Genomic DNA, 25,760 nt, shown 5'->3' on the forward strand with positions numbered 1-25,760 from the left:
ACTACTGAAAATTCATCACACAAACAGAAGTTAAATGTACCTGCTTAAACTGAACCATGACATCTTTTGACAGTTCCATGTCCTTGAACATGCCCTCCAGTTTGCTGGTAAAAGCAGCACCACATTCTGTCACACAAATTAAAGCAAAGATCCCCCAGTTACAAAGCAGCACAGAACAAGAAATAAAAGTTTGACCTGAAACACCTGAGACAGATTTGCCAGAGTACTCACAAATAGGTACATGCTGTAAGGATTTTGCTAATCTATAGATAAATTAAGTGAACCACTTACATATCTAAAAGGTCAGCCCAAAAATTCTTGCTAAGCATAATGAAAGCTGTGATATGCTCAGCTATTACTTAAAATCTGGCTTGTCACTTCTTAAATCATAAGATTTACATGCCAAAGAGTAATAAAAATTTAACTCATCTGAAGGTGCTTACCATGCTTAAGCTTTGACAACATGGACTTCTCAGCATCTACTGACGCACTTTTTCCAACCAGCAGTCTTTTGGCCAAGTCCTTCTTATAAAATGCCTCAAACACATCTTTCCCTGTATAGAAATTGAGAAAAATAAATTAAATACAACCAAAATCCAACAATCTATTTGCATTATTGTACTTTAGGTTTATGACACAAGCCCTTCTCATGACATGCTGATCAGCAGAATAATATTCCAGCCGAATAATATTCACTATGCAACAGTGAAGAAAAACGTATAGACAACTTGTTTTCTTCCTGTATTTTAATTATTTGCTTAACATCTTTTGCTGAATTCTTTCTTCTTCCCCAGGAACATGGGCTATGGGCTGCCTTGTTTTTCCCACTGGATCAGCTGCAAACCACATGAAACTATTCTGGGGTTCAGAAGAACATTCTCCTTTCAGTAGCCCAATATATTAAAAAAAAAAAAAAGTAAAACAAAAAAAGGCTCCTATGTACTAAAATATGTATTTCAAAAGCCTAAGGTGACAGAAGTCTTCTCACTTGGTTTGTGATAGCCTTTTAAAATAAAGAAGTGATACAGACACGCACAAGCTTTCACATCTTAAACCAGAACTTCGCCAACCTTTTCCATTGGTAGTGCAGATAGATACAACAGAATCATAGAACTGCAGACCACAGTATGGTTTGGTCTGGAAGAGACCGTAATGGTCATCTAGTTCCAACCACCCTGCCATGGGCAAGGACACCTTCCACTAGAGCCTTATTTTCTCCAGACTGAACACAGAATCATAGAATCATAGAATACTTAGGGTTGGAAAGGACCTTAAGAACATCAAGTTCCAACCCCCCTGCCATGGGCAGGGACACTTCACACTAAACCATCTCACCCAAGGCTCTGTCCAACCTGGCCTTGAACACTGCCAGGGATGGAGCATTCACAACCTCCTTGGGCAACCCATTCCAGTGCCTCACCACCCTAACAGGAAAGAATTTCCTCCTTATATCCAATCTAAACTTGCCCTGTTTAAGTTTTAACCCATTACCCCTTGTCCTATCACTACAGTCCCTAATGAAGAGTCCATCCCCAGCATCCCTATAGGCCCCCTTCAGATACTGGAAGGCTGCTATGAGGTCTCCACGCAGCCTTCTCTTCTCCAGGCTGAACAGCCCCAACTTTCTCAGCCTATCTTCATATGGGAGGTGCTCCAGTCCCCTGATCATTCTCGTGTTCCTCCTCTGGACGTGTTCCAACATATCCATGCCCTTTTTATGTTGAGGACACCAGAACCGCACACAATACTCCCCAACTCTCTCAGCCTGTCTCCATAGCAGAGGTGCTCCAGGCCTCAAAGTGTCTTCATGGCTTCCTCTGGACTTGCTCCAACAGGTCCATATCCCTCTTGTGTTGAGGGCCCCAGAGCTGGACCAGAGCAAAATCATGTCTTGTCCCTCCAACAGATATTGGGGTGGAATATCCCCCTCATGAAGACCAGGGCCTGAGAATGTGTTGCTGCTCCTATCTCTTACATTCAGAGGAACACAGTTCTGCTAGTATCAAGGAAAACAGTTTTAATCGCATCAACAGTGAACACTATTTCTTACCATGAATGAATCTAAATATAATCATGATTTTGTCAAGGATTCTTTCCAGCTCTTCATCTGTTGCTTCTTTATTACCAGCTCTTAACTTGGAATCCACATATTTTGCTACAAATAAATAAAATAGTTTAACTGCTTAAAAAAAAAACAAAACCAAAAACAAATCTAAAATCACCAACTTTAGCATCTCCCACTTGAAATATTACTGTATGTTAAATGTTAAAATATAGGATAACTGTTACATTTTCTATTTTTTCTTTTCCCATCCCTCTGTGCAGTAGAATGATAGAGCCCTACTGTATACTGCCCTAATGGAAAAAATATCACAAAAAGGAAATGTTCAAGAAAAACATGAATACAGTATAAGCAGTAAAGGTAATGCATTAGAAATTCCCACATTTTATATTATAGTCATAGCAAGCACATTACTTGTTGAAAGACAATGCTTTGGTAGTGTACAATGCATATGAATGTATTTTATGAGAAACAGAAACAGACAACACAAAGAGGACTGTATTTTTTATAGACCTTCACTGTGACCCTCATGCTCCTTGGCAGGAGCATACCAAAATCTAATCTGAAGCAATGCTTTCAAGTTAGTAGCTTCAGAACACCAGAAATATGGTTAAGCCATGAGTTCAGCTACCTGTTTATTAAGCCACATTAGTATCTTTGTATTTCTGTGTTAGAAGGAAGCCTTTGCAGAAGCTGAAACACCACAATGCACAAATGACAGAGGCCTGTATCATGGCTTTGACCTGTATCCCTAGGTTGTACAATTTGTCCTACATAAAGCTGGTTTTAGAAGGAAGCCATAAGCTGAAAAAAGGCAAAAGAATGTACAGAGGGAAAAGAACCAACAAAGGAGCAGGATCCTCTCCTCATGTGAAATGCTACAGCTCCAGTTTTGCTGCAGACAACACAGTCAGAGCATCTTTTGCCAGATCAGGGATAAACCCAGCAATAGTATTTTGTTTTTATTATTTTTCCCCTTAGGGAGCACTAGTTCCCCCTTCAAGGTAATTTTTTCCTACTAAAACTCCTTGTATCTGAAGGTTTTAAAATTGTTCTCCCAGCTTCAGCCTTCAAGGCAGGTAGGTGGGCTGTACTTAGTCCTGTCCCATAGCATCCAAAGAGCTACTACTATCACAATTAAAAATAGTTCCCTTGAGGTTTTTTTGCCACAGCTACTCTTCCCCCTAATCATTTACTCCACTCGTAGCATCAGCATTACACTCTCTGAGCAGAGGTTAGCACCAGGCACTGTGCAAGAAGCAGAGCGCAGGGACAGCAGGAGTTGGCATGCTCCATCAGGACACCAAGCACACACCTAAGAGCACACTCAAGCTTTTCAAACCCACAACGCTCCCAGGTTAACTTTGCCTCATATCCCAACAACGAGACTCCTAAAACAGAATGCGCACTGCATCGCTATGGCACTAGCACACTCAGCAGCATTATCTTATCATGCTTTCTATAGGTTTTTGAAATATTTTACAGAAAAATATTTGTGTACCTATCAATTCTGCAGGCTTATTTGGTCTCTTGTTGATAAATGTTTCAAAGGACTCCTTCATCAAGTTTATAAATTTTTCATTTTTCTGAAAGCACACTTCTATGATATGGTCCACTTTATCCTTAAAATCTAGTAGCTCTTGCACCATATCCTTGTCTTTTTCAGGATTAACCACTATTGTTGTCCCAAAGTTCTGTAAAACAAACACTTTTGATAATAAAATACTTCAGAGTGCTACCTGTCTCCCCCAACAGACACATTTACCCTCATAAAACTTATCATCAGAAAGAACATTTTTTTTTTTACAGAGCTACTCATGTGACTTTAAGTTTTCAAAAAATGAGATGCACTGAAATTTAAAATAAAACCCAGACACACATTAATGGATCTCAAACAGCAGCGTTTGATTTAAGGATTATACGCACTTCAGACAAAAGCTACAAAAATAAAAGAAAATACACAGTAGACATGACTGTATGGTGTGCAAGCTCACAGTTAGATACAGAACTACATGAATCGTGTCAAACATTACATGGAAACTGCCTCAGAAATGTTAAATATAGTGGAAAACATTGTGCAACTTTTCCTAAATCCACTAGAGAGCAATACTGGTGGAACAGGTGGCAAATATTCAACCGCCACTCGGCACTCCAAGATTCCTCTTTCAGCACAGGCTTGAAAGCAAAAACAAAAACCAACCCCAACTTGCAATAAAACAGAACATTTCCATTTGCAAGAAGCAATCGCAAACTTGTCTTTCTTTTCTTGTTCCTACTTTCATTATCTTGGAGATACAACACCATTTGTCTAGTGAACTAAAATATCCTGTAAGGGAGGATTTTAACGTAGCAGACATTTTACAATTGCTTAGCAACACTGATCAGTGCCCTAGACAGAATCATCTGTTTTCCAAGGTGAGCAAGAAGAACATCTGCACAGTACAGCAAAACAGTATTCATGGTATGTTTTCATCAACTGATGTTTGCCACAGCAACATGGACAGATGGGGAAATCCTTCCCAAACCTCAGGAAGTCCTCTTCAGTATCTCATTATCCACTGTGATCTTTCACTGAGATCTTTCTCAAGTATCATTCAGAGGAAGCCAAACACAAGGCTGCTCAGGGTCCTTAAATTCAATATGTGTACCACAGAATGGTTTGGGTTGGCAGGACCGCCTAAGATCCATCATATCTGACACTTTGCACAATTTCCCCTTCATTAACACAGCATTTAGACATCTCACAGTCTCTGTCAGTTACGTTCATAAATAGCTAGGCATTTCCTCCATTCTGCAAACAGCGAACTGAGATGCAGAAAGCTAACTGATACCTCAAATCATGGAAAGGTGACTACAGTAGACTTGCCGTGTGTTCTATGCACTTTCTTATACTGGCTCACAAGGTAGTTTTTGAAGCCTTTAATGCAGCCTGTCATACAGAATGTTTGAAAGAAGGAGATTTACTAACACTACAGAAAATGGTTTCTAGCTTTGTGAGTCTGTAAAAAACCTTCTTAAAAACAAAGCCATAACATGTCTGATTCTGCAAGACATAAGGAATGATAAGCCAACTTAAGAGCTTGCTGCTGTGAAAGAAGAGGTTCGAGTTCTCCTGCCCTTATTTTCCTGCCTGTCCTGAACTCCTGCTTCTTTCCCTGGGCCAGCACACAGAATTTTCTGTGAGCCTCTTTAGCTCACTAAACCTGCCATAAAACTGACCTTATCCAGGTACTGTGTTAAAACAGGTCATAAAACGTCTACAGAGTGGCAGGCAGCACAAGGGTAAAGTCAGGAGCATGATCTGGGAGCAAGGAAGAAAAAAGGTGTTTCTTCTCAACCACAACAAGCTATTCAATTGGCCCAGATGCCTATGGATCCATGTGCTGAATATGGGACACTGGACAACACCCTGTAAGGCAAACTGCACCTCTGGGTTCATAGAAGATTAACTATGTCCCACTCGCATGGGCTGCACACTGGTGAGCCAAGCCGAACTGTAGGCATGGATGTGCAGAAAGGCACCTCTGAAATGAACTGATGTTGTTCACTTAGACCTGAAGGTTGACGAACACAAAGGAGATGCAGGGGAGAACCATTACACTGGGAATTACCAACCCCAGAGAGAGAGTGAAATTATCTTCTGTGAAGCTTTTCTGTTTTCATCTTGCAAGAGCACTAGAGCGCAAGCTCTCTAGTGGGACAGCATACTATATGCACATTATGCCTAGCAAAACAAACCTGAAGCATCTAAATAGGACTTTGGTGATGGATCATTTTCAAGAGGAGTATTCTGTTCCAAATAGCTTAAACATTCACCAGTATTACTGTAGTTTGGTTACAGTAGCACTGCTAACCTGCAGTAGAATAGCTACCTTCTGACCTTTCACTGGTTTTGCAGACATGTAGACAGTCGTGTGTATTTGTAGCAAAACACGACACATAGTACAGTCCAGCATATTCTAAACACATGTGCACTTGGCTGTATTTAAAAGTAAAGCAAACCAGAATAACTTCCAACCTGTGAGGAAAGCAATTTCCAAGTAGAAATTTCAAACCAAAACTTAGATGTTGCTGTTTCTCATCCTGTGACTGTTGCTGGGGGGGGGGAAGCATTAGCATCCCTCCCTGTATTTGCTTAAAACAGAATTTTAATGCATACACCTACATATTATTCCTGGTTTTGATAGAAGAGAGATGGTAACAGCATAAATTTTGGCATTAGTAAGAGATCTTTGAAATACCTTGATGTATTCACTCCAATGTTGCAAAAGGATCTGCTGCCCACCTTTTACCCGGCTGAACAGCTGGTATGTTTGGGTTAAATCTGATATTCTGTTTTCATCAAGCAGATTATCAAGTCCTAAAAACAAACAATAAACAAATTAAGAGAAAGAGTTGCATAAATAGTTAGCAATTTATCAGAAGAATCTGTAAAATACATCAGAAGACAAGACCCTCCAGAGTGCTTAAAACATACAAACATTTTAAGACTAAATTTCTGAAAGCAAGCAGTATGTTCAGAGTTAACATATCCCCTTGGTTAAACTGCCTGAAATGATTTACAGTACAGTATTTTAAAACTATTTCAAACAGCAGTACTCTCCCAGCAAGGAGAGTTGTTGACTTAAGCCTTTTTGCAGAATGCTCATGAACAGTGCTTGATTTGAAGGGTACAGTCTTATCGAGTACCTCTAAAGAATGTCAGAAAACAATAAGCTAAGTAAACTGTGCCAAACTGAAAGTCAAATACTTTGCAAGATTTTTTCTGTGGAGTGTGGTGAACCGTGTTTTTAGATTGAGAATGTGATATGAATTGTCTACGCTCACCCCAAAGGAGTAACGCAAGACTACAGATTCCTCCCAAGCAACTTTTGCCTTTCATGACACCATCCTTCGTAAGACTAAGATTTGCAATAAAAACATGGAGAAGAGAAGCTCAAGGCAAAATGTGAAGTATGCAACAACTGTGTACACATTTTAACATTTGAGAATATGGTGAATGTAGTTCTAAGGCACCCAGAGCTACATTGTCTGGTGTTGGTGACAGAGGCTTTAGTAGTATGGGAGGGTTGTATCAAAGATTTATGGTGTTCTTTTTAAACCCAGAAAGCTTGATTTTACACAGGTTGCCAATTCACATCATCAGTGTTGCTGATACCATACAACTGTCCTATTTCACAAAATATACTTCATTAATTACAAATTTTAAATGATATTAGTGTGCAAAAGATTTTCAGTCACTACTGAATCATTCCATTTTCTGCGGCATTCTTCATCTTAAAAATAATTTCATTGTTAATTTTAACTTTCTTACATGTTCAGAAAGCAGCCAACATTCAAGAATGATGCCAGGCAAACTTTTGCCTGATATTTTGGTATTTTCTAAACTTCTGAATATTAGAAGAATGGGCATACTTTAAAATGTAAGACAATAGATTACAAAGGCTTGAATACAGGTAACTGGTGTTCTTTTGGTATTGAACAGGGAACTGAGAAATGCCCATTCCATCACTCCCAAGCATGACCTCCTATTTATTTAAGGACACTGATATACTAACTGCTTTATTATAACCTAGATGATAAAGTATAAACCTTCTTCCTCTGGCATATGAGTTGTGTGATTGAAAAAAATATCACTCATATGACAATGAAAAAGATGCCCAGCAAAGTCCTCAGACACGAGGCTTCACACAACTTCCACCATAGCTTTGGTGGAAATTTGGAAAAAAATATTATACTCACGATGAAAACAACACTAATATCTATTCAATGGCAGTTGCAGTAATACAAGCAAGCAATGTTTCTTATACATACCCTGCATTTGTAAGTTTTTTCCCCACCCTGTACCAAACAGACTACATCACATGCCTTCTCCTAATGAACAAAACCTACAAAAGGCAGTATCATCTTCTACTTGCACAGAATACTAGGACGTTATAATCAAAGGACAGTGTGACAATGATCAAACAAATGCAGAAAGTTATGAAAGTCCTGTTAGCTCTTTTAAGTGTAGACATAAAATGGAAAAGCTGATCCAACCATACTACAGTCCTAAAATGTAGTGACTAGAAAAATGTACACATCTCTCCATATTTACATGGATGGTATATATACATTATAAACCAAGAAAAAGTTTAGGCTAAACAAGACCTCATACTTTCAGTGAAGCCAACTGATAAAATAAATGCCACAGAAAAGCTACTTAAAAACAATATTGAATTCAAGAGCAAAACTGACATAAATCAACAAAAAATCAACTATTCTTACCTTCTCTTTATGATAATAATAGCTAAGATGGAGTGACCATGCTTATTTGTATAAATGTATTTAAAACAGTGAAACGACTTATTCCCAGAGTACTTCAGAGAAAACTGTGAGCATAGGTCTATCATTAAAGGGGGCAAATAAAGAAGTGAAAGGGGTACATATAACAACCTGAAAGTATGAACAAATATGCATGTGATAGAGCTCAAAGATACCATATTACTAGAGACATCTCTTTTGCAGCAGTGAAGGAAGCAAAGATGCAAGGACAATTTGCTAGAAGATCTAAAACCTGAAATATGGCTACTGCAAGGAAAGAAACAGATCATTTACAGTATTAAAAGATCAGGGAATACTGACCAAACCCAGAAATTCAGTGAAAAGGGGGAGATTAAAAGTTAAGAGGAACAAAGATATACTGCTTTGAAGATAGTAATGCCTGAATAAGGACTTCCTAAGAAGACTGCAGCTTTTATCTGAATTTGCCAGGTAAAATACAGACAAATGCATATGAAAGTTCATTGCCTCAGAATGTTGCCAGTTCCAATAACTCATGATTCTTGAACAGTACAATCACAAGACTATGTGAAGCTACTGCACTTGAGCTGTGTGACTATTACATAAAAGAAGCTGCAATAGTAACTACAGCTCTCACTTAAAAGTTTCTATAATTCTATGAAATAAGCAGTTCCAAAGACGTAATACCAAAGCCCATTGCTGTAAGTCAAAGGAGATATAGGGGGTTTAGCAACTTTACAAATATGCAGTTATATTTTAGATATTTGTTTCCATGTATACAATTTACTTGTGACAGTGGGTGTAAGTCATAAGGTTGGATTTATGTATCTGTGGAAGTTTTTCCCACGGCTAATACAAATCCCTACATAAAAGCTGTGGAGTTGATAGTTATTTCAGAGCATGAGAATCTGTTGCTTATTGGAGATTACATTAATTAAAAAAAAAAATACCTTTTTGCAAAATAGCTGTTAAGTGTTCTCCTAGTAGCTGTTTCTCCACACAAGCAATCAGTGGTTTCCTACATAAGGCAAGAAAAGTACATCAGAAGTGTTAGAGTATAAGAGAGTTGCCTCCTGTCACAGAGTATTTGTGAATAACTTACATTCTAATTGAAAAAAATAATAAAAATCAACAATTTTATACTTAAAACAAAGGCGACAAATTAAGACAAAAATGTCACATCAGATGCAAGTCAAGAAAGAAAACAATAAACTTTGCATGTAATGAATAAAGAAATACAGGTTTGAATACTAAAAAGCAAGCTCTTGCACAGTAAAACAAGAAGTGTAAATACCAAAGAGCAATACAAAAATATTTCTGGAAAAAAGTCAAATTGACTTTTTTTGAAAATGCAGCAAACAAACAAATCAAATAACAAAACCAAACCAAACCCTTCAGGGTTTGAATTCCAAGCCAACACAATAGATGCTGGTGACATTCAAAACTCAAACTTTTCATCTGATTATGTTATGCAGTTACATAAGCATAAATTGAGCTAGAACCACAAAACTCAAATTTGCAAAGCATTTAAAATTTGTCCTTGAATATTCCCTACTTTTTACTATTAATGAAATATTTTATACATTCACTTTAGACAGGACTGAAAAGTAACGGCAAGTTTTCTTTTACATCTTTTTTTAGCCTAAATGAGGAAAGAAATGTCTGTAGTCCAAGGGGTTAATTAATGTCAGTGTTTAAACTTCTACTGCTGCCTGCAATATGGCCACAAAAGACCAATCATTTTGGTCTGAGTTAAGTTTTATAGAACTGGTTTTCAGATGCTTAGTTTAGATTTTCTAGAAGAAACATGCTTGGCTGTGATTGACGGGAGCCTTTTACACAGCAGCATATACTTAACGTCCCTACCTTTGCCAAAACACCACCTTTCCTGAAACAGCCCGTCAATGACAAGCCTGACCTTCTGTACAATTCACAGTTTTAGTCACTTCATCTCAAAAGTTTAAATGAGACTTTGTAAAGGTTCACAGAAGGGAATAGGTGATCAAATTATGCAGCAGCAGCTGCAAGAGAAATAACTGCATGTGTTAGGACTTTTCTTTCTGGGAAAGAGATGACTTAGCAGGGATACAGGACATTGACAGGCAGGGAAAAGGTGGAAGGAAACTGATCATTTTCCCTTCCAATGCAAGAACTGGAGTCATCAGTGATTGTACTGGGACCCAGACCCAAGCAAAAGGACACAATTTATACCGTGGTGGTTACCTCAGCAGTGAAACACTTTGCCAAAGGCTGGAACAGATGGAAAAGCTTACGTGAATCCCAATGAGACAATGCAAGTATTTGAAAGAGATCCAACCAGACAAACTACATCAGATTCAGAAAATACCCTCAGCTAAAAAAACAGGCATATACTAGGAGAGAATCAGGACATCTTTCAGTGACTGTAAGCAAACTGAAATACCAGTCAGACAGACCCTTGGTCTTAACACATACAGCCATTTTTATAGTCACTTCCATATGCCCTGAAATTTCCATCTACTGCTACCTACAACTGCTGAGCTGTCTCCAAAAGCAGGAGGAGTCAAGGTTGTATAAAATACCATCCTTTGCCCCAGAGAAGACCTATTCTGCCTATGGGGCAAATAACGACAATTCATCTGCTAGAGACTAAGCGGCAGAGTGCTATTTCCTAGCAAGCAGACAGAATATTAATCTTGATTGAATGAGCCTGAAGATACCTTCTGCACAGCCTCAAAGTCACCTACCTCAGTCACCTACAGACTGACCAGAAGATCTGCTTATTCTGGTCAGCTGTCCAGAAAAGCCATGTACTGGTGGGCTGCAACAACACACCCTCCGTATGTGACACAAATCTGGGTAGAAGTATTTTGAATGATGTTTTTGTCCTGGAAGTATCACTTCCACCTCAAGATCAAACCCAGTAACTGAATTTAACATCCTTTCTGCTCTTTCCATGCACACCCAGAAAGACAGTGTGACCTGAGGACAACTCAAGGGCACTAATTTTAACAACTGCTGTTTCTTAATGCAAAGAGAGAAAATGAGTGCAAAGTCTTCTAAAAGTAGGTCTTTAAGCCTTTAACTAAGGACAACACTCAAAGCAAGGACTTAATGTATTTCTAGACTGAAAATATATCAACCTATTTTTTAACTTAAACCGTAAATAAATATACATAACTACACACTGTAACTTTACCTATAGAAAGAGTTCCTTATATTTTAATGTGAGTGATTCTGCCAGAAAAGTTTAGTCACCCTGCAATTGCCATTTACAGGAAGAGGATTCAAGTTCAGCTATCTACCATGACATACAATGTATGTGTGTGTGAATATATATAGAAAATACATCTGAGGAAACTAACAAGTTAAAAAGATAATTTTTATTCAGTTATCCTTCTGAGACCCAATGAAATGCCAATACATGATCCAGAAAACTAAAAAAAATGAAGAAAATGTTACGTTCTTTATTATCATGCTCTTTATTAAAAAAAAAAATAAATACAAAGCTTACTGCATGACAAATAGTTTAGAGACATATAGTGTGCCAGTGATTCTGCAGTGTTTTCTGAATGCACATTCTTACCCCAGCAGAACATACAATATTACTCAACACCTGAGTGAAAAAAGGAAAAGCTACCATGCACAATGCATTGGCAGCAGGGACTCCAAAACTCATCTTCTGTTAACTTTGTGTCCTCTATCCTACATCATAATTTAAACTTTCTCTTTTTCTTTTTTTTTTCCCCCTAACATGTCTTTCTTTCCCTCAAGGGATTTGTGGTTAATTTTGTTATCATTGAATGACATGAATGACTAAAATCAGCTGCTATTTCAATAATGCAAGTTTGAGGTTTTCTATAATGTTTTGTTAACTTCAGTACACACTGACAGAGCTTTCTGGAAAAATTTCTTCCTCTTACTCAAAGTAAATTTTGATTTTGAAGAAATGAGTCTTGAATAAAATAAAGTCTTAAAAATCCCGAGTTGTATCATGAGTGCTGTCAACAAGATAATATTTGTAAGACAACGGAGAAATAATCTGTCTCTCTACAACAATGGATAATCACACTGTTTTATGAAGGATGCTTGACTTATGCTGAGAATGACAGAATTTGTACTCACTGTGTGCTGTGGTCTAAATATGTTATTACTCTGTCTCCTTCTTCTTCCAAACGTTTATTAACATGGTGAAGATATTCTGGGACCTAGAGAGACAAGAGAATGTCAAGTTCAACTACAAAGGTGTGAAAGGCAGATAATCTTGTTCCATGAAAATTATTTTAAACTACAGATTTAAAGACAATACTAATTGGAAAGGACTATTCTACCAGAATGTTGTTACACAGTACATAATCCGTATTTTTATTAATCAATGTTAATCTCTATCAAAAGCATTGTAACTACAGCTGACAGGAAGGAAAACAGAAATCTGAGGATTTTTCAGAGGAAGTTAATTTTTTCTCAAAACCCTTCTGAGCTAAACTAGCCCTCAAAGTCTCACGGAGCAGATTTTCAGTTGGTGTGAGCCATACAGTTCTATTATTTCAATGGCAGTTTCTCCAGTAGTGTATCTGTGTCCCTATGGAGCATTAACACATTTATCACATATTACAGAGGTATGAAACTCAGGCTTCAAATTATCAAAACAGTTATGCATACGTGTACATATATGCACATATACACATGCATGTACATATGCATATAAATACATGTGTAAGTACATGTATTTAAATATAGAATCATAGAATAGTTACGGTTGGAAAGGACCCTTAATTACATATTTCAAGCACAAAGGCAATCTAGAGCCTGCTCTTCCCTTTGATACAGTGCTGCACATCAAAACATGAAAATGTATACCAATAAATTTCATGGAACATTAATACATCATGGTACTACCAGAAGTTCTCATGTAATCCCATAGCAGATAAAACTAGTATGAAAGCAATCTTGTCCAGCATGCACCTACCTCTCTTTCCTGCATTAATCTTTGGCCTTCTGCAGCATATAAACAATTTGTCTCTTCCAGGAACCTCTGTTCAAATGATTCCTTGTAAACCTGTTAAGAAATTAATCCAGTTACTTACATTAAGCTGCCAATAAAGATAGCCTATTTTGGCTGTCATCATAGAGAGCAAGAAAATCCTCAAGAACCCACACAGCTATGAGAAGTGTCAGAGTAACATTACATTAACACTGAAGTTCTCTGTTTGCCCACTGGTTTTAGAAAGACTGAGATCAGAGCTGACTTTCCAGTGCAGCAATAGCGTGTTTCAGTCATCAGTACTCAAACAGTTTAAATTGACAGGCTTCTTTTTAAGGCACAGAGCCCAACATCACAGCACAGCACTGACATCTAATCCACCTGAGCACAACACTCCCACTGGTACTTCTGTAGCAAAAAAATAATAAAATACTTTCAGCTAGTAAAACATTGGCACAAAACAGACAATTCCCATCAGTAAAAAAACTATATGCTCAGTAATGCATCTTCAGATCTGAGGTTTCTATGAGTGGTCCCGGAAAAATGAGTTATACCAATAAGGTGAACTCCCTTTCTCCTGAAAGGATTAAGGTGTGTAAAAAAAGGGCATGAACAATGATCACAGACATTGAAAAAGTTCTGCAAAATGATTAACAGTTTAGTATGCGGTAAGTCAGAAAGGACCACTATATAGAATAGTTAAAAGAGTCTGAAGAAGGCAGCTAGGAAATAACATGTAAACAGAGGGACAGGTAGTTAAAAGAAAAAGGAAAGATTCATTGAGTGTGGTGCAAGAATAGAAGAAAATATTTCTTCCAAAACAAAACAGACCTGTCAAACTCATCATATTTAACATTTTTTCCTCTTAAGGACTTTTAAAAGCTTGATTTTTTTATATTTTATTTTAATGCTAACTTCAATATAAAAACTGTGGCTTAACAAGCATTCACAATATTATAGTTCACTAATTCAACACCACAATTAGACATCAACTCATTGTTCCAGCCTTCTCTTTGCACTAGCTCATTTTCAACAGAACCAAATGCTAGATTTTATTTCTTACCTTCCTTTCCCCTTCAGGAAAACTGGAGAAACATTAACATCACAGTATACAGAACTGCTTTCTGCATAAAACATGTGTAAAGCTCTACAATAGGAAACAACTATAAAATAGGATCTATGGAAGGAGGAATCAACTTTCAGCAGCTGGGCCTCAATTGCATAATTGATGAAAAATTAGGAATGAGTACAAAATCATACAATTACAGGGTTATGAGCATATCTCTGTCTCAGTGAAGTGACAGATATTTTAAAAGAACAGATTAGACCAGGTTAGTTTCCCTAGTGAAAAAGTAAAACTACACTTTTGAGCCAGTAAAGGCGAATGCAGACTTAAATCCAATTCTGTGAGAAAGATCGAATAAAAAAGAATATTTATCTTTAGTTAGCAGAGTGTTGAAACTTCAACACCTAGAAAAAGCTGATGCAATTAGGGAAATGGCAAAAAAGTGGAAAAAAGCACACAAATCAGATCTGCACCTCCACGTTATGTGATCTGAAAAAGTCATTGACAGAATTTTGCCTTCTCTCTTGAACAGAACAATTAGTTACTAATTTTTCTGGTACACTAGAAAAAGTTAAAACATGAAAATCAGGAGGATTAACATGAAAGGCAGAAAAGCAGGTAAGCCACCTGACGCAAAAGGATTATTTTATGCAATCTTCCTCATTAAACGTTCAGCCAGTTTCTTAACACTGTATACCACTGGGGAACTAACTGAGCAACCTGAACAGTTTTTAAGAATGAAAAACTTATAACTTTATCACATAAGGCTGCAGTGTCAATGAGAGCACAATCTATGCCAAAGTCAGCATTTTTAGTCTTTTTGGTTGCTAAGTATCTACACTAATGGAAAGTTCCAGTAAGTCAAATATTGACCTTATCTATTTGAAAACCTTGGCCTTAACTTTGTATCCCATTCTATCCTTCGCATCTCTCCTAAGAAGTTGCCAAAATGGGGATTTTTGGGGGATTTTTTGTGTGGTTTTTTTCTCCCACAGACCCAGGATCTGGACTCCAAAAAGTGACACCTATTTACAGTGACAGAGTTGGTCTTTTTTTTGTTCCTACATTTAATTGGTACTAGGATTAGAAAACGAGTGATTAAGACAGACGCAATAGTGCACATACTAAGACTTACAAATCTATTACTTAAGAATCTGTGGGCCACTACCTCTGCTAAGGCAAACAGGCAAAGAAGTCTCATTTAAAAACAAAAAATAAAAGATTGCACATTGATAAGATACATCTTCTTTACCCAATCTAATAGCAAGATTTGACGCCCATGTACTGGAAGAATAAAGTTATTTCTGCACAACACACGAATTAGAAAAGTCCAAACTCTGTTTCTAAACATGGCTGTTATTAGTGAAGTTTGCTGTACTCACCTGCAGATCAGACAGCATGCTCAACAAACTCCGCAGCAAACTTCTGTCCACCGCTTCACCATTTCGTTCTTGTTCGATCAGAAGGAGTATTCCATCAATAGCCTTGTTTTGAACTTGCTTGTCACTAATTACATGATTTCTAAATAACTCTAGCCCCATATCCCTGTGTGAATATTGAAAATTAATAAATCATACCGATGATTCTCTTATAAAATCTGTATCTCAGTGTGAGAAAAATACATATTATTTATAGTGTATATATATTATACAGAAAGAAAATGTATTAATGATGTGTATCTTTTTGACATTGACCACTGAGAAAACTGTAACATTAATTACAACAATACCAGGCCACAGGCTACCAGATACATACACTTCAGCTGAGAACTGTGACAAGCTTGTCTGTATTTCACACACTAGACCATAATATTATGTTTATTAAAAAAAAGCTATTATAAAATAATAAAAATCTGAATATGTACCTTAACATAAGATTCCCTGGGTCAGTCAATCTATGTGTAATAAATAAGTTTTGTTCAAAAGCATGAATTCTCTGTATGTTTAGGACCTTACGATCACCTCTCAGATTCTTGGCTCATTCTAAGAGGATGAGGAACAATGCCTCTATGCCATGAAACAGCTAATTATTAAACATTGTCTTGGCCAAGGAAAACAAAGGAATCTTAGATAAAACCTGTTACCTCCAACTTGTCACAAATTAGGATTTTAATAAAGGGAACTTTTCCAGTATGAGGCGAAAACAACAGAAAGTATGAACAGACTTTTTCAACGTTTAGTAAAAGGAAACCTAACACAAAGAGTTATAGGAAAACTACTGCAGAGGTCAGGAAGAAAGAAGCCCACAGGACATACAAAGGATGGGAGAAGGATGCCAGGTTCCTCAGTCAGCCTGAGGAGTTCCCAAGAGCACAAAAGCTAGCCAGGAAGGGAAAAGGGGTACGCTTACTTCAGTACTTCAGCTACAAAGTTTTTTGCTATAGAGACAGAGTAACAATACCATAAAATCTCAGCAAAGCCTGGGTTTGTTTTGTTGGGCAATGATTTAAAACGCCCCACAGGAGGGGTGCTTAAAAACTGAATGCCCAAAGATGTGGTGTGCTTAAAGTGCAGCAGAATCATCTCAACACTCTGACCAACAGGTTTCAGCTGTCAACAGGGCAATACTGGAAAAATGATCTGTACCTTTTCAGTGTATCTGACTTTTTAAAAAACAAAACCAAACCAAAAAACAAACAACAAAACAGAGCAAGGAGTTGAGTGTTGAATTTTGTCAAAACCAGAAGCACCTAAAATGCCAGTGGGCCAGCTCTCAAGACAGACGCAGCAGTCTGAGGAGGTTCCCCACACAGCCAGCCTCACCCAGGCTGTGAGAACTACAGCTATATATATGCCTTAACTTTTAAGCATATAGTCACAGACCTTTTTCTTCTTTTACCCTCACTTTACAATGAATATTCCTGGGGAAGGGGAAATGACATATGCATATGCTGACACATGTATATCCATAAATTAACACAAAATTTTAGACTTATTACAGAGATCAAATGTGAAAAAAATAATTTTTGCAAATAATTTGTTCAAACTGTTAAGATTCAAGGAATACTTACATGGATACCTACCATATAGAAGGAAGCATTGAATTCTGAAGTACGTATGTACGATCCAAAAATAAGAAAATGCTTCTGATCATGATCTGAAAATAGATAAACACAATGTTTTTTTCTTCACCGCTTCAAAATGTGGTATTTTAGTTTATAAAGCCACTACTGAAAAAGTAGATCACAGGCTTAATTACTGCTATATGTACTTTCAACTTTCACGGTGACTTGTACAGCCACTGGTCTGTAATTTATTGATATTAGCATTATTACTAAGTGGGACTGCCAAGTATATCCAAGACAGTTTTCAAATTCATAACCATTATCAAAACAGTTTTATTAGACTGTTGAGTTTTTCTGCTACTGAGGTACATAAGCCATTCAATCAGTGCCACCAAGACATCCAGTAAACACCCTGAAGTAGCATGCTGCCATGGTTTTTGCTTAAAGAAAAAAATAATCTTTCCAAAATCAAAGTTAGCTGCCAAAAGTCATGAGAAAATCCGATACACAATAAATGCAACTGGGTAAAGAAGGTATTAATTTATTTTTTTTTTTAATGAAAGAAGTAGAAGGAGGTGGGTTTTACCTTATTACTCTTCCACATTCAAAATCCGTTTTTAACTTTGCTCATAAAAAAGCTGCCCAGCTTTCAGTTTAGCATTAGCATAACTCAGGATGTCCATAACTAAATCACCCCTGGGCCAGATAGAGAAATTTCAATCCCAGCTGTTCACCTACTCCTACCCTAAAAGATTTCATTGCTTCTGAAGCAGTTCTCAAGCTGATAGAGTTTCTGCCAAGCATATTAAAGTGAAACAGCTGTGAGGCTGATTTATTTTTTTTCTTAAATAGCATAAGTGCTCACTCAGCACAGGGGCAAGAAAGCCGCTTGCTACAAGTTGTGACTTTGAGGGGGGGAAAAATGCTCAAAAGTAATTAGGGTGAACAGAGCTCATAGTAAAAGCCTTTTTATAAAAACACAGGTCCAATTTAATTACATTGTAAAGGCAATAAACTTCAACTCTATTTTCATCAGACTGTTGAATTTGTTTGCAATGTTTCCATAACACTTTCCATTTTTATTTCAGATAAAAATCACATACCTTTGCTCATCCCCCAGAGGGGAGGAGAGAGGGGTGGATTCAAGGAGTGAAAATAGAAATTCAACCATTTGAGGCATCTGTAGCCAAAGCTAAGTGACAGTGCAATGAAAACTCATTGTCAAATGCTGGCTTACAATTATAATTATGAATTCTTAAAAGACAAATTCACAGACTGTCATTAAGAGAGGATTTTTCTCCAGTAACATATTCCGTTGTGGAGGTAAAGGATAAGAAGGGCAAAAAGAAAAGGAGATTCAGTTCTTTAATCTTGTTTCTTAGCCCTACAGTCAGAATAATCATCTCTGCTTTGAAAAAAAAAAAAACAACAAACCAAAACCACAAAAGAGGTTACAAATGAACCTAGCTCTTGGAGCCAACCACAAGCAAAGATTATGTGTTCTCCAATTAATTAAAATCAGACAGCAAACAACTTCAATATAGCCTTGTTAGTTTTTCTTTGCACCCATAGAAAGCAGGTGTCAATATATTTCTGAGTGATGTTCCAACTTCATATGAAACCTATGAAAGTCTGAGTTAACACAACAGAACATAAGTTTTCAACAACAAAACCACCCCCAGCTACCAAAGGAGAAAGTGAAAAGCAATGCTGAAACATGGAGGAGGAGGTGCAATACAGTCCCAAGTTAAAACCATGACAAACTCCTTTTTGTCAGATTTCACACCTCAAGTATATGTAGTCTGAAAAAAACATTCAACTTACCATTTGTCTGCAATGATCTTGCCAGCATTTATTTATCTTCTTTAGAAATAAAAGACTATCCAGAGAATCTGTACAGCACATATTAAGGAAAACTAAGCTTGCTGGTATCTTTTTGAGGCCAGATTCTGGAGGTGATCTTTGCCAGCCACTTAGCAAAGCTGCTCCATGGATATCCCATCCCATGTTATTGTGACTGCCCAAGAATATACTGTTAAGTGCAGAGCTTTTGCCCAGCAGAGCGGCTGGCAGTTCTCCAAAAGGCCTCCCTATATTTTCAGGGAATAGCACTCACTGCTCTTCAGTAATACCACCTAGTGGCTATACTGTATAACTTTGATATAGATTTAAATAACAAATCCCACAACAAGCTTGTCACCAACTGAGGTGAGAGGAATGGAAAGGTTTATTTTGTTTGCTTAATGGGTTCACACTGCACACAACTGGAGTGACCCTAGTCTCTTAAAAGCAGTTACAGTTTCAAATAATCCTCAATAAGCCCAAATACTGCTCTTTCCATATACATAAGCAGGTCTCCCTAACTATACAGTTTTCTTCATTACACAACTGTTATTTAGGAATAACAGAAAGTGCAAAAATGTACTTCCATTTCCTGCACACTATCATCTCAAACACCCTCTGGTCTAATCTGACTAATCTAACCTCATATCCTTGGGATATAATGTGTAAAATAAAATTCTCAACTCTCGAAACCACCAGATCTGTGAGAGGGCGGGGGAGAAGACAAGATTTAAAACACCAGTTTCAAAGCATCTCTTCAGAAGATCATCTGAAGTCTGAAAAGGCAGGAATTCAGAGGTTGACTGTACACTGCTTTAAAACAGACTGTGAGATGCTTTTTAGAGATTAGTTATGTTTAAAAGACTGCTGTACTAACATACTTTTTTAGTTAGATGTCATTTTAAATGCATCAAAGTAAACCTAATGAAAAAAATCAGCTGTTGTGTAAGAGGTGAATTCACAGTGTTGATTTCTGCACCATGAATAAGCAAACAAAACAAAAACCCAACCACCAAAACACATAACCCCAAACCATGTTGGGATTTAGGCAGTAAACGGGGGGGGGAGGGGGGGAAGTATTATCTTCTTTATGACTATAGGCACCTACCTGGGAAAATCAGTAAACTGAGAAGCTTACAGTCACAATCCAAAGCACATTTAAAACATTCACCTGGAAAGAAGTTTCTTTCTGGATCCCAGTCCCTTGCTTCTTTCTATTTAAACCTATCCTTTTCTGCTAATGAAATGCATACAGAGACCCAGGAAACGCTGCTAGAACCCAAAGTACTGTAGTATCTGTTCAGTATGGCACTTCCCAGCATCGGCTTGCTAAGACACTCTCCAGGAATGTGGGGACAGACATACCTGTGAAGACTATTTATCTACTGCCTGAGAGAAGTGCAACCGCTACACTGTTACACAAAAGCCAGCCATCCCATAAAGCACAATCTCAGCTTGCTAAGCACACAGCATTCAGAAAATAGGGCCAGCCGTACCTAAGGTGCCCAGAGATCTACAGTCACTTCTATGACCAGTTCAGACAGAAGAAAAGCCCAGCAATGACACTTCAGAAAACTATGGAGAGATTTACCATAAAACTTGAGGTTTCTGTGTCCCAAGACAGCCAAGTGATCTCCTGAACTTAGAGCTCTCTCCCAAGAACCTCCCAAGGTACACATAAGATGCCTAAAGGGCTTCTTGAATAACTCTGACACACATCACTGCTGACCAGTAGTTGGTCAAACTTTATGTTTGAGTATTATTTTACAGAAGACACTGCTGTTGAAATTACTGTGGTGGTTTTTTCTTCTTTAAGCTGTTGCTCCTGTACGCATCTCCTCTACTCACCTGCACAGAAACTCATACCTGCCGTTAAACCCAACAGTGCTACTGAAATGTTCCAGATTAGGTGTAAAACTTGCATTCCTATTGAAATGCTAAGTAAATTGTTATTAGAATGTTACTTACTGGTATACAAAAATTATTCACCCAGATGACAACTTAGTTGTATTTCACTTACGTATTTGATCTGCAAATATGTAAGTGGTCAAAAAACTTCTTTAACACACTGCCAATTACAGGTGTAATTTCTACAAAGTGCTGTTTTAAAAAACAATGATTTAAATTAACCATTCTAATCATTTATGTGCACAAGGAAAGGATATTCTCTAAACTGAAGGATTTGTGCTTTCACATGATCTTCACAGACTTGTCGCAGCTGTTTGTACAGTGTAGCAGAGACTTTGTAAGAACAGAGATTTTCAACAGCCTGAAAAACAAAAAAAGATTGTGAATGAGACAGAAAAAAACCACAACTGAAATTCCTCTGTGTGTGTGTGTGTAATCAAGGCCAACAACAGAGAGAAAAAATACCAGTGTTATCTGCCCAAGCTGCACTAAAAACCAAAACATCAAAATGAAAGCAAGACTTCAATGATTCTCCTTTCTGATTTTGGTCCCTTCTTATAATGCTAGATTTCAGGTACAAACAAGGTCCACCATCACCATATGTGTCATATTCCAGATGTTCTGTTAAACATTACTAGAGCTCCCTCCCCCTGCTCCCCTCCCCCCAGATACTGCTCAGCAGCACAACTCTATCTGTAGGTCCATTCTGTGCATCCTCCAGCACATACCCACGTTTATTTTTTTTTTAAAACACATCCATACCAAATACTTTCTTAATAACTTTAAGGTAGACATTTCAACCACTTGCTTTAAGTGGTAAATGAATACAGCTGTTTTCCTGTCATTTTATTAACTTACTTCTTTCTGAATATTTCCACTGATTCACAGTTATTATGGTAATGTACATAAACTGAGAGGAAAGAAAAAAAAAACCAAACCCCAAACCACACACACACACACACACACACACACACACACACACACACAAAACCCCAAACCAACAAACCCAACAGAACACCCACAATAACTATTAAAAACCATTAAATAAAGACTTGATTTATTAGGTCCCTCCGGGATTTAGTTGAGTATTCATGCACAGTTGAATAAGAAGACTGACCCAAACATTCTTGTGGCCACTACGTTACTGTAAATTGTTATGCAGCTGACCTAGACTACACTGAGACAGCTCTGGCCACTTCTAGAACACTGCTGTTCAACTATTCAGTGTCTTACACTTAACATTTTTTCCTCACAAGAAACTCAATGAGAATGCCAAAGAGAAAATGTAGCCTTGCTTGATACCACTGCCTATATTTAGACTTTGTTCCAGGCACACTTTATTTTAACTTGTGTGCTGTATTTCAATAAATTATTTTATTAATAGACCATAGCATCTGAAATGAATCACAATGAAGACAGCCAAATGTTCTGTGAGAACTGCAAAGTTTACAGTAAGAATTTTTGGCCATTCAGAGCTTCATATAAAATTATCCAAAGGAACTGGACATGATTTTCAGAACTAAAAATCCATCTGCCTTTTCCGCCAACTTTACCTCAACTGCCCTTATGCTATGAAGTGATACTACAGAGAATATTGTCTAAGATGTAAAGCACTATTTCACACAGGCAACGAAAACTGACCCAATAATGTTTTCCTTTGCTCCAGAGGATTTACAGTGTCACATTTTGTTGGCAAATTTTTTTATAGGATCAATGAACTTGGACAAAGTTTCAGTATTTTCCATGCTGAGGCTTTACACAGTTTCCCCCAGATTTTAGCTATTTTGGTGTCTAAATTCTTTGTAGTATGAAACATGATGGTGTCTAATACCAGCAAGCAACTCTTTGTCAAAGCATTAGTAAATGTTCTACACTCTGTTTCAGTTTAAGGTCACCCAAGCACATGGACTAGCAAGTGCCTGGGCCGAGACAAGACATGAGGGGAAAAGCAGGGCTGCTTCTTTGGGCAACAATGCTGGCTTAAAGTGTATTTCAAATAGCAGCCATACCACCTCTGTGTTGTCTCTACTAACTGCTGTTCCTGCCTTTTTTTTTTCTTTCTTTTTTTTTTTTTTTTTTGATGGGGACTGGGGTGAGCCTGAAATCCAGTAATTTAATCCTTCTTCACCTTTTGCTTCATTTAGAGGTTTTGCTGCCTCCTTTCTGAACAAAAAATAAATAATTGATTTGACTTCTATTCAGCTTGCACACAACTAGTTTGGTAAAAAAGCCACAGTAATTATTACATCTACAACACTTTTAGATCCTTGACCTACACAAATCTAGCTAAAGTTCTGTTTTAAATCTGTTTTGAGCAGAGTCTTCTGTTTTAACATTTAGTATGTAGTTCATTGCTACTTATGCTATTATTTCCTTTATAGGCTCTAACATTCATGGGAATAATTTTAACCTACCTGATGTCCTTTTATTTAAATGTATCAACTATGGCTTCCTCAATGTTGATACAATATTACAGAAAGGAAACCAACAAAACAATCACTCTGTGCCTGTGTTACATTTTTCATCTGGGTCTTAAGGCAGGTAAGTAAAACAACATCTGCGACAAACTATTCACACATAATTGTTTTGCAGATAGTTTGTTACATTTCCTAAGGCACCGCCCTTCCTATCCATCCATCTAAATAAAGTCTGGTTAATACTCTTGTAACTTTCTTCCCTTCACTACTACACCCTCCTACTCTACGTCCTCCAGAAGGGCAGTGCTGACCCATTTCAGGTTATTTAAAACCTTGCTGCAAAGGGAATTTTCTTTTTCATTATTTTTGTCACTCATTCCTCACTCAGCAAGTCTTTGCACTGCCCCACTTTCTCTATCCCATAAAGTATAAGCTACCTCTATCCAAATCTGTGCAATCTACCACCAATCCCAGATATCATTTCTATTTTAGTCGCAAAAAAATTGGCTGCCACCCTCCCATTACTCACTCTGCCAAGCACCTTCATGCCTGATCCCATGCTCCCTCTAATGCCTGGAAAAAAGTACCTCTTGGGCTTTCCACAAAGCCTTCTCATTGTTCCTCAGGTTTTCTTCAGCCACTGTGCCAAATTAAATGAATAAATCAGAAAGTTCAAAGGCAGGCTGATACACCAGCCTGCTCTGCTCATCACACTGAACTCTAGAAGGCCTCTCACTTCCTCCCATAATGTCAGATAAAGACTGATTGTAAGAACTGATGCACACAGAAATTTTCCCCTGTGGATGAGTCGGTGCTCACCAACAGGCAGTTAAAACGATCTGTAAGTACAGATCAGGTTTCTGAGGGATGCTGAACTTCATCTTTTATTCCTCTGGCAGGAGGGTAAGTACCTACCTATGCACAAGCACACAAACCACCACCACCCACTGTGCAGAAATCTTGCTGATCTGCACCACTGCCTTGCAGATCATTGGATTGGCCTTGTGCAGTCTGTACAAATACACAGGCAAACAGAAAAAACAAGAAGTACAGTTCTCCCTCCATAGTTTATCTGAAATCTCACTCCACCTCTTCTGACAAAACTCAAGTCTGTACTCTGGTGATTTCATGGCCATATTACTATAATCTCATTTCTGAGCCTCTGAAAACAAGTTAGGTAACGCTCAAAGCATCTGTGGTGGTTTGGGGTTTAGCTAGGCATGAAAAAGGAGGATTTTTTCACACGCTGGACTTAAAACCATAAAATGTATTACACAATTCAAATTCTGCAAGCCTGCAAGTGTTAATAGATGAATATATCAGTCAAGTTAGCTATTTAAAGGAAATAAAATAATGCCATTTTGGTGTCAATATGCCTTTACACAATCAGCCATTTCAGACCTATATGTTATATACCCTAACTAATCACAGAGACAAGTATACTCAGTTCTCCTACTCATTATGATTTTCTTGACCATAGGCCCAATACAGAATTCTGGATTTCTTGTCCCTCACAGTATGCACTTGGCAGGCAATATCAAACCTACCTCAAATGAACATTTAGAAAATTTTAGGTGAGCGTAATAATGTCTCAAGCCCTGATCTGGCAATGACATCCACATCTGCAGATCAAACACCTGCACCCACAGAAAATTCACAACTAAACTAAGCTATATAGCACAACTTAGCACATCAGTGATTTTTAATAACATGATCACTGTAAAAATTACTACTTCAGTTAAATACCTCAGAGTATTAACAATAATATAGAACGAAGATATATAAATGGGGAGAGTATAAAGAAATGGCTCACAAGTATTTCTCTCTCACCCTCCTTAGCCCATGCTTCAGCAATCCAGATGTTCCAGAAACACTTTTTCAACACTTCAGTAAAAAAAATTAAGAGCCCGATTGTTGGGAAAATGTAACAGTAATCTGAAACTCAGGTAAACTGACAGTTTGTTGCCTGCTCAATCAAGATTCTTTTTCAGTTCCCCATAGGGTATCGACGCTGAAGTCTAACTGTTATTATCTAATAATAACAAATATTTCAACATTACTATTCACAGGAGACCACAGCACATACAAAAGAGAAGTTATAAAATATGTGAGAATAATATCCCATTTGCAGCATCTGGAGCAGGCACTGTATTGAAGAGACAGAGACCTAAATCTCAGCCCTGCCCAGGCATAGCTTTTCATGTCTCCCAACATAA

At 37.6% G+C, this 25,760-nt stretch overlaps 1 protein-coding gene across 2 annotated transcripts in view; it reads right to left on the reverse strand.

The window, feature by feature from the left end:
* Positions 1-25,760, reverse strand: part of CUL4A (cullin 4A) — a 39,755-nt gene that overhangs the window by 12,779 nt on the left and 1,216 nt on the right. The window contains exons 3-14 of one of the 2 annotated variants that reach the window (XM_061377715.1): positions 21,385-21,488; positions 19,202-19,271; positions 17,396-17,469; positions 15,756-15,918; positions 13,293-13,382; positions 12,449-12,531; positions 9,295-9,362; positions 6,304-6,422; positions 3,564-3,756; positions 2,051-2,155; positions 444-554; positions 41-126 (exon numbers count right to left, since the gene is read on the reverse strand). In XM_061377715.1, the coding sequence (XP_061233699.1) occupies positions 41-126; positions 444-554; positions 2,051-2,155; positions 3,564-3,756; positions 6,304-6,422; positions 9,295-9,362; positions 12,449-12,531; positions 13,293-13,382; positions 15,756-15,918; positions 17,396-17,469; positions 19,202-19,271; positions 21,385-21,488 (1,266 nt within the window). Of the gene's footprint in view, positions 1-40; positions 127-443; positions 555-2,050; positions 2,156-3,563; positions 3,757-6,303; positions 6,423-9,294; positions 9,363-12,448; positions 12,532-13,292; positions 13,383-15,755; positions 15,919-17,395; positions 17,470-19,201; positions 19,490-21,384; positions 21,489-25,760 lie in introns of those variants that run through there. The other variant, XM_061377714.1, reaches the window with a different exon arrangement.

Source organism: Neopsephotus bourkii, unplaced genomic scaffold (assembly GCF_033783945.1).
Source record: "Neopsephotus bourkii isolate Nb327-2 ecotype Australia unplaced genomic scaffold, CSIRO-AGI_Nbou_v1 NB_1760, whole genome shotgun sequence".
NCBI lineage: Eukaryota > Metazoa > Chordata > Aves > Psittaciformes > Psittacidae > Neopsephotus > Neopsephotus bourkii.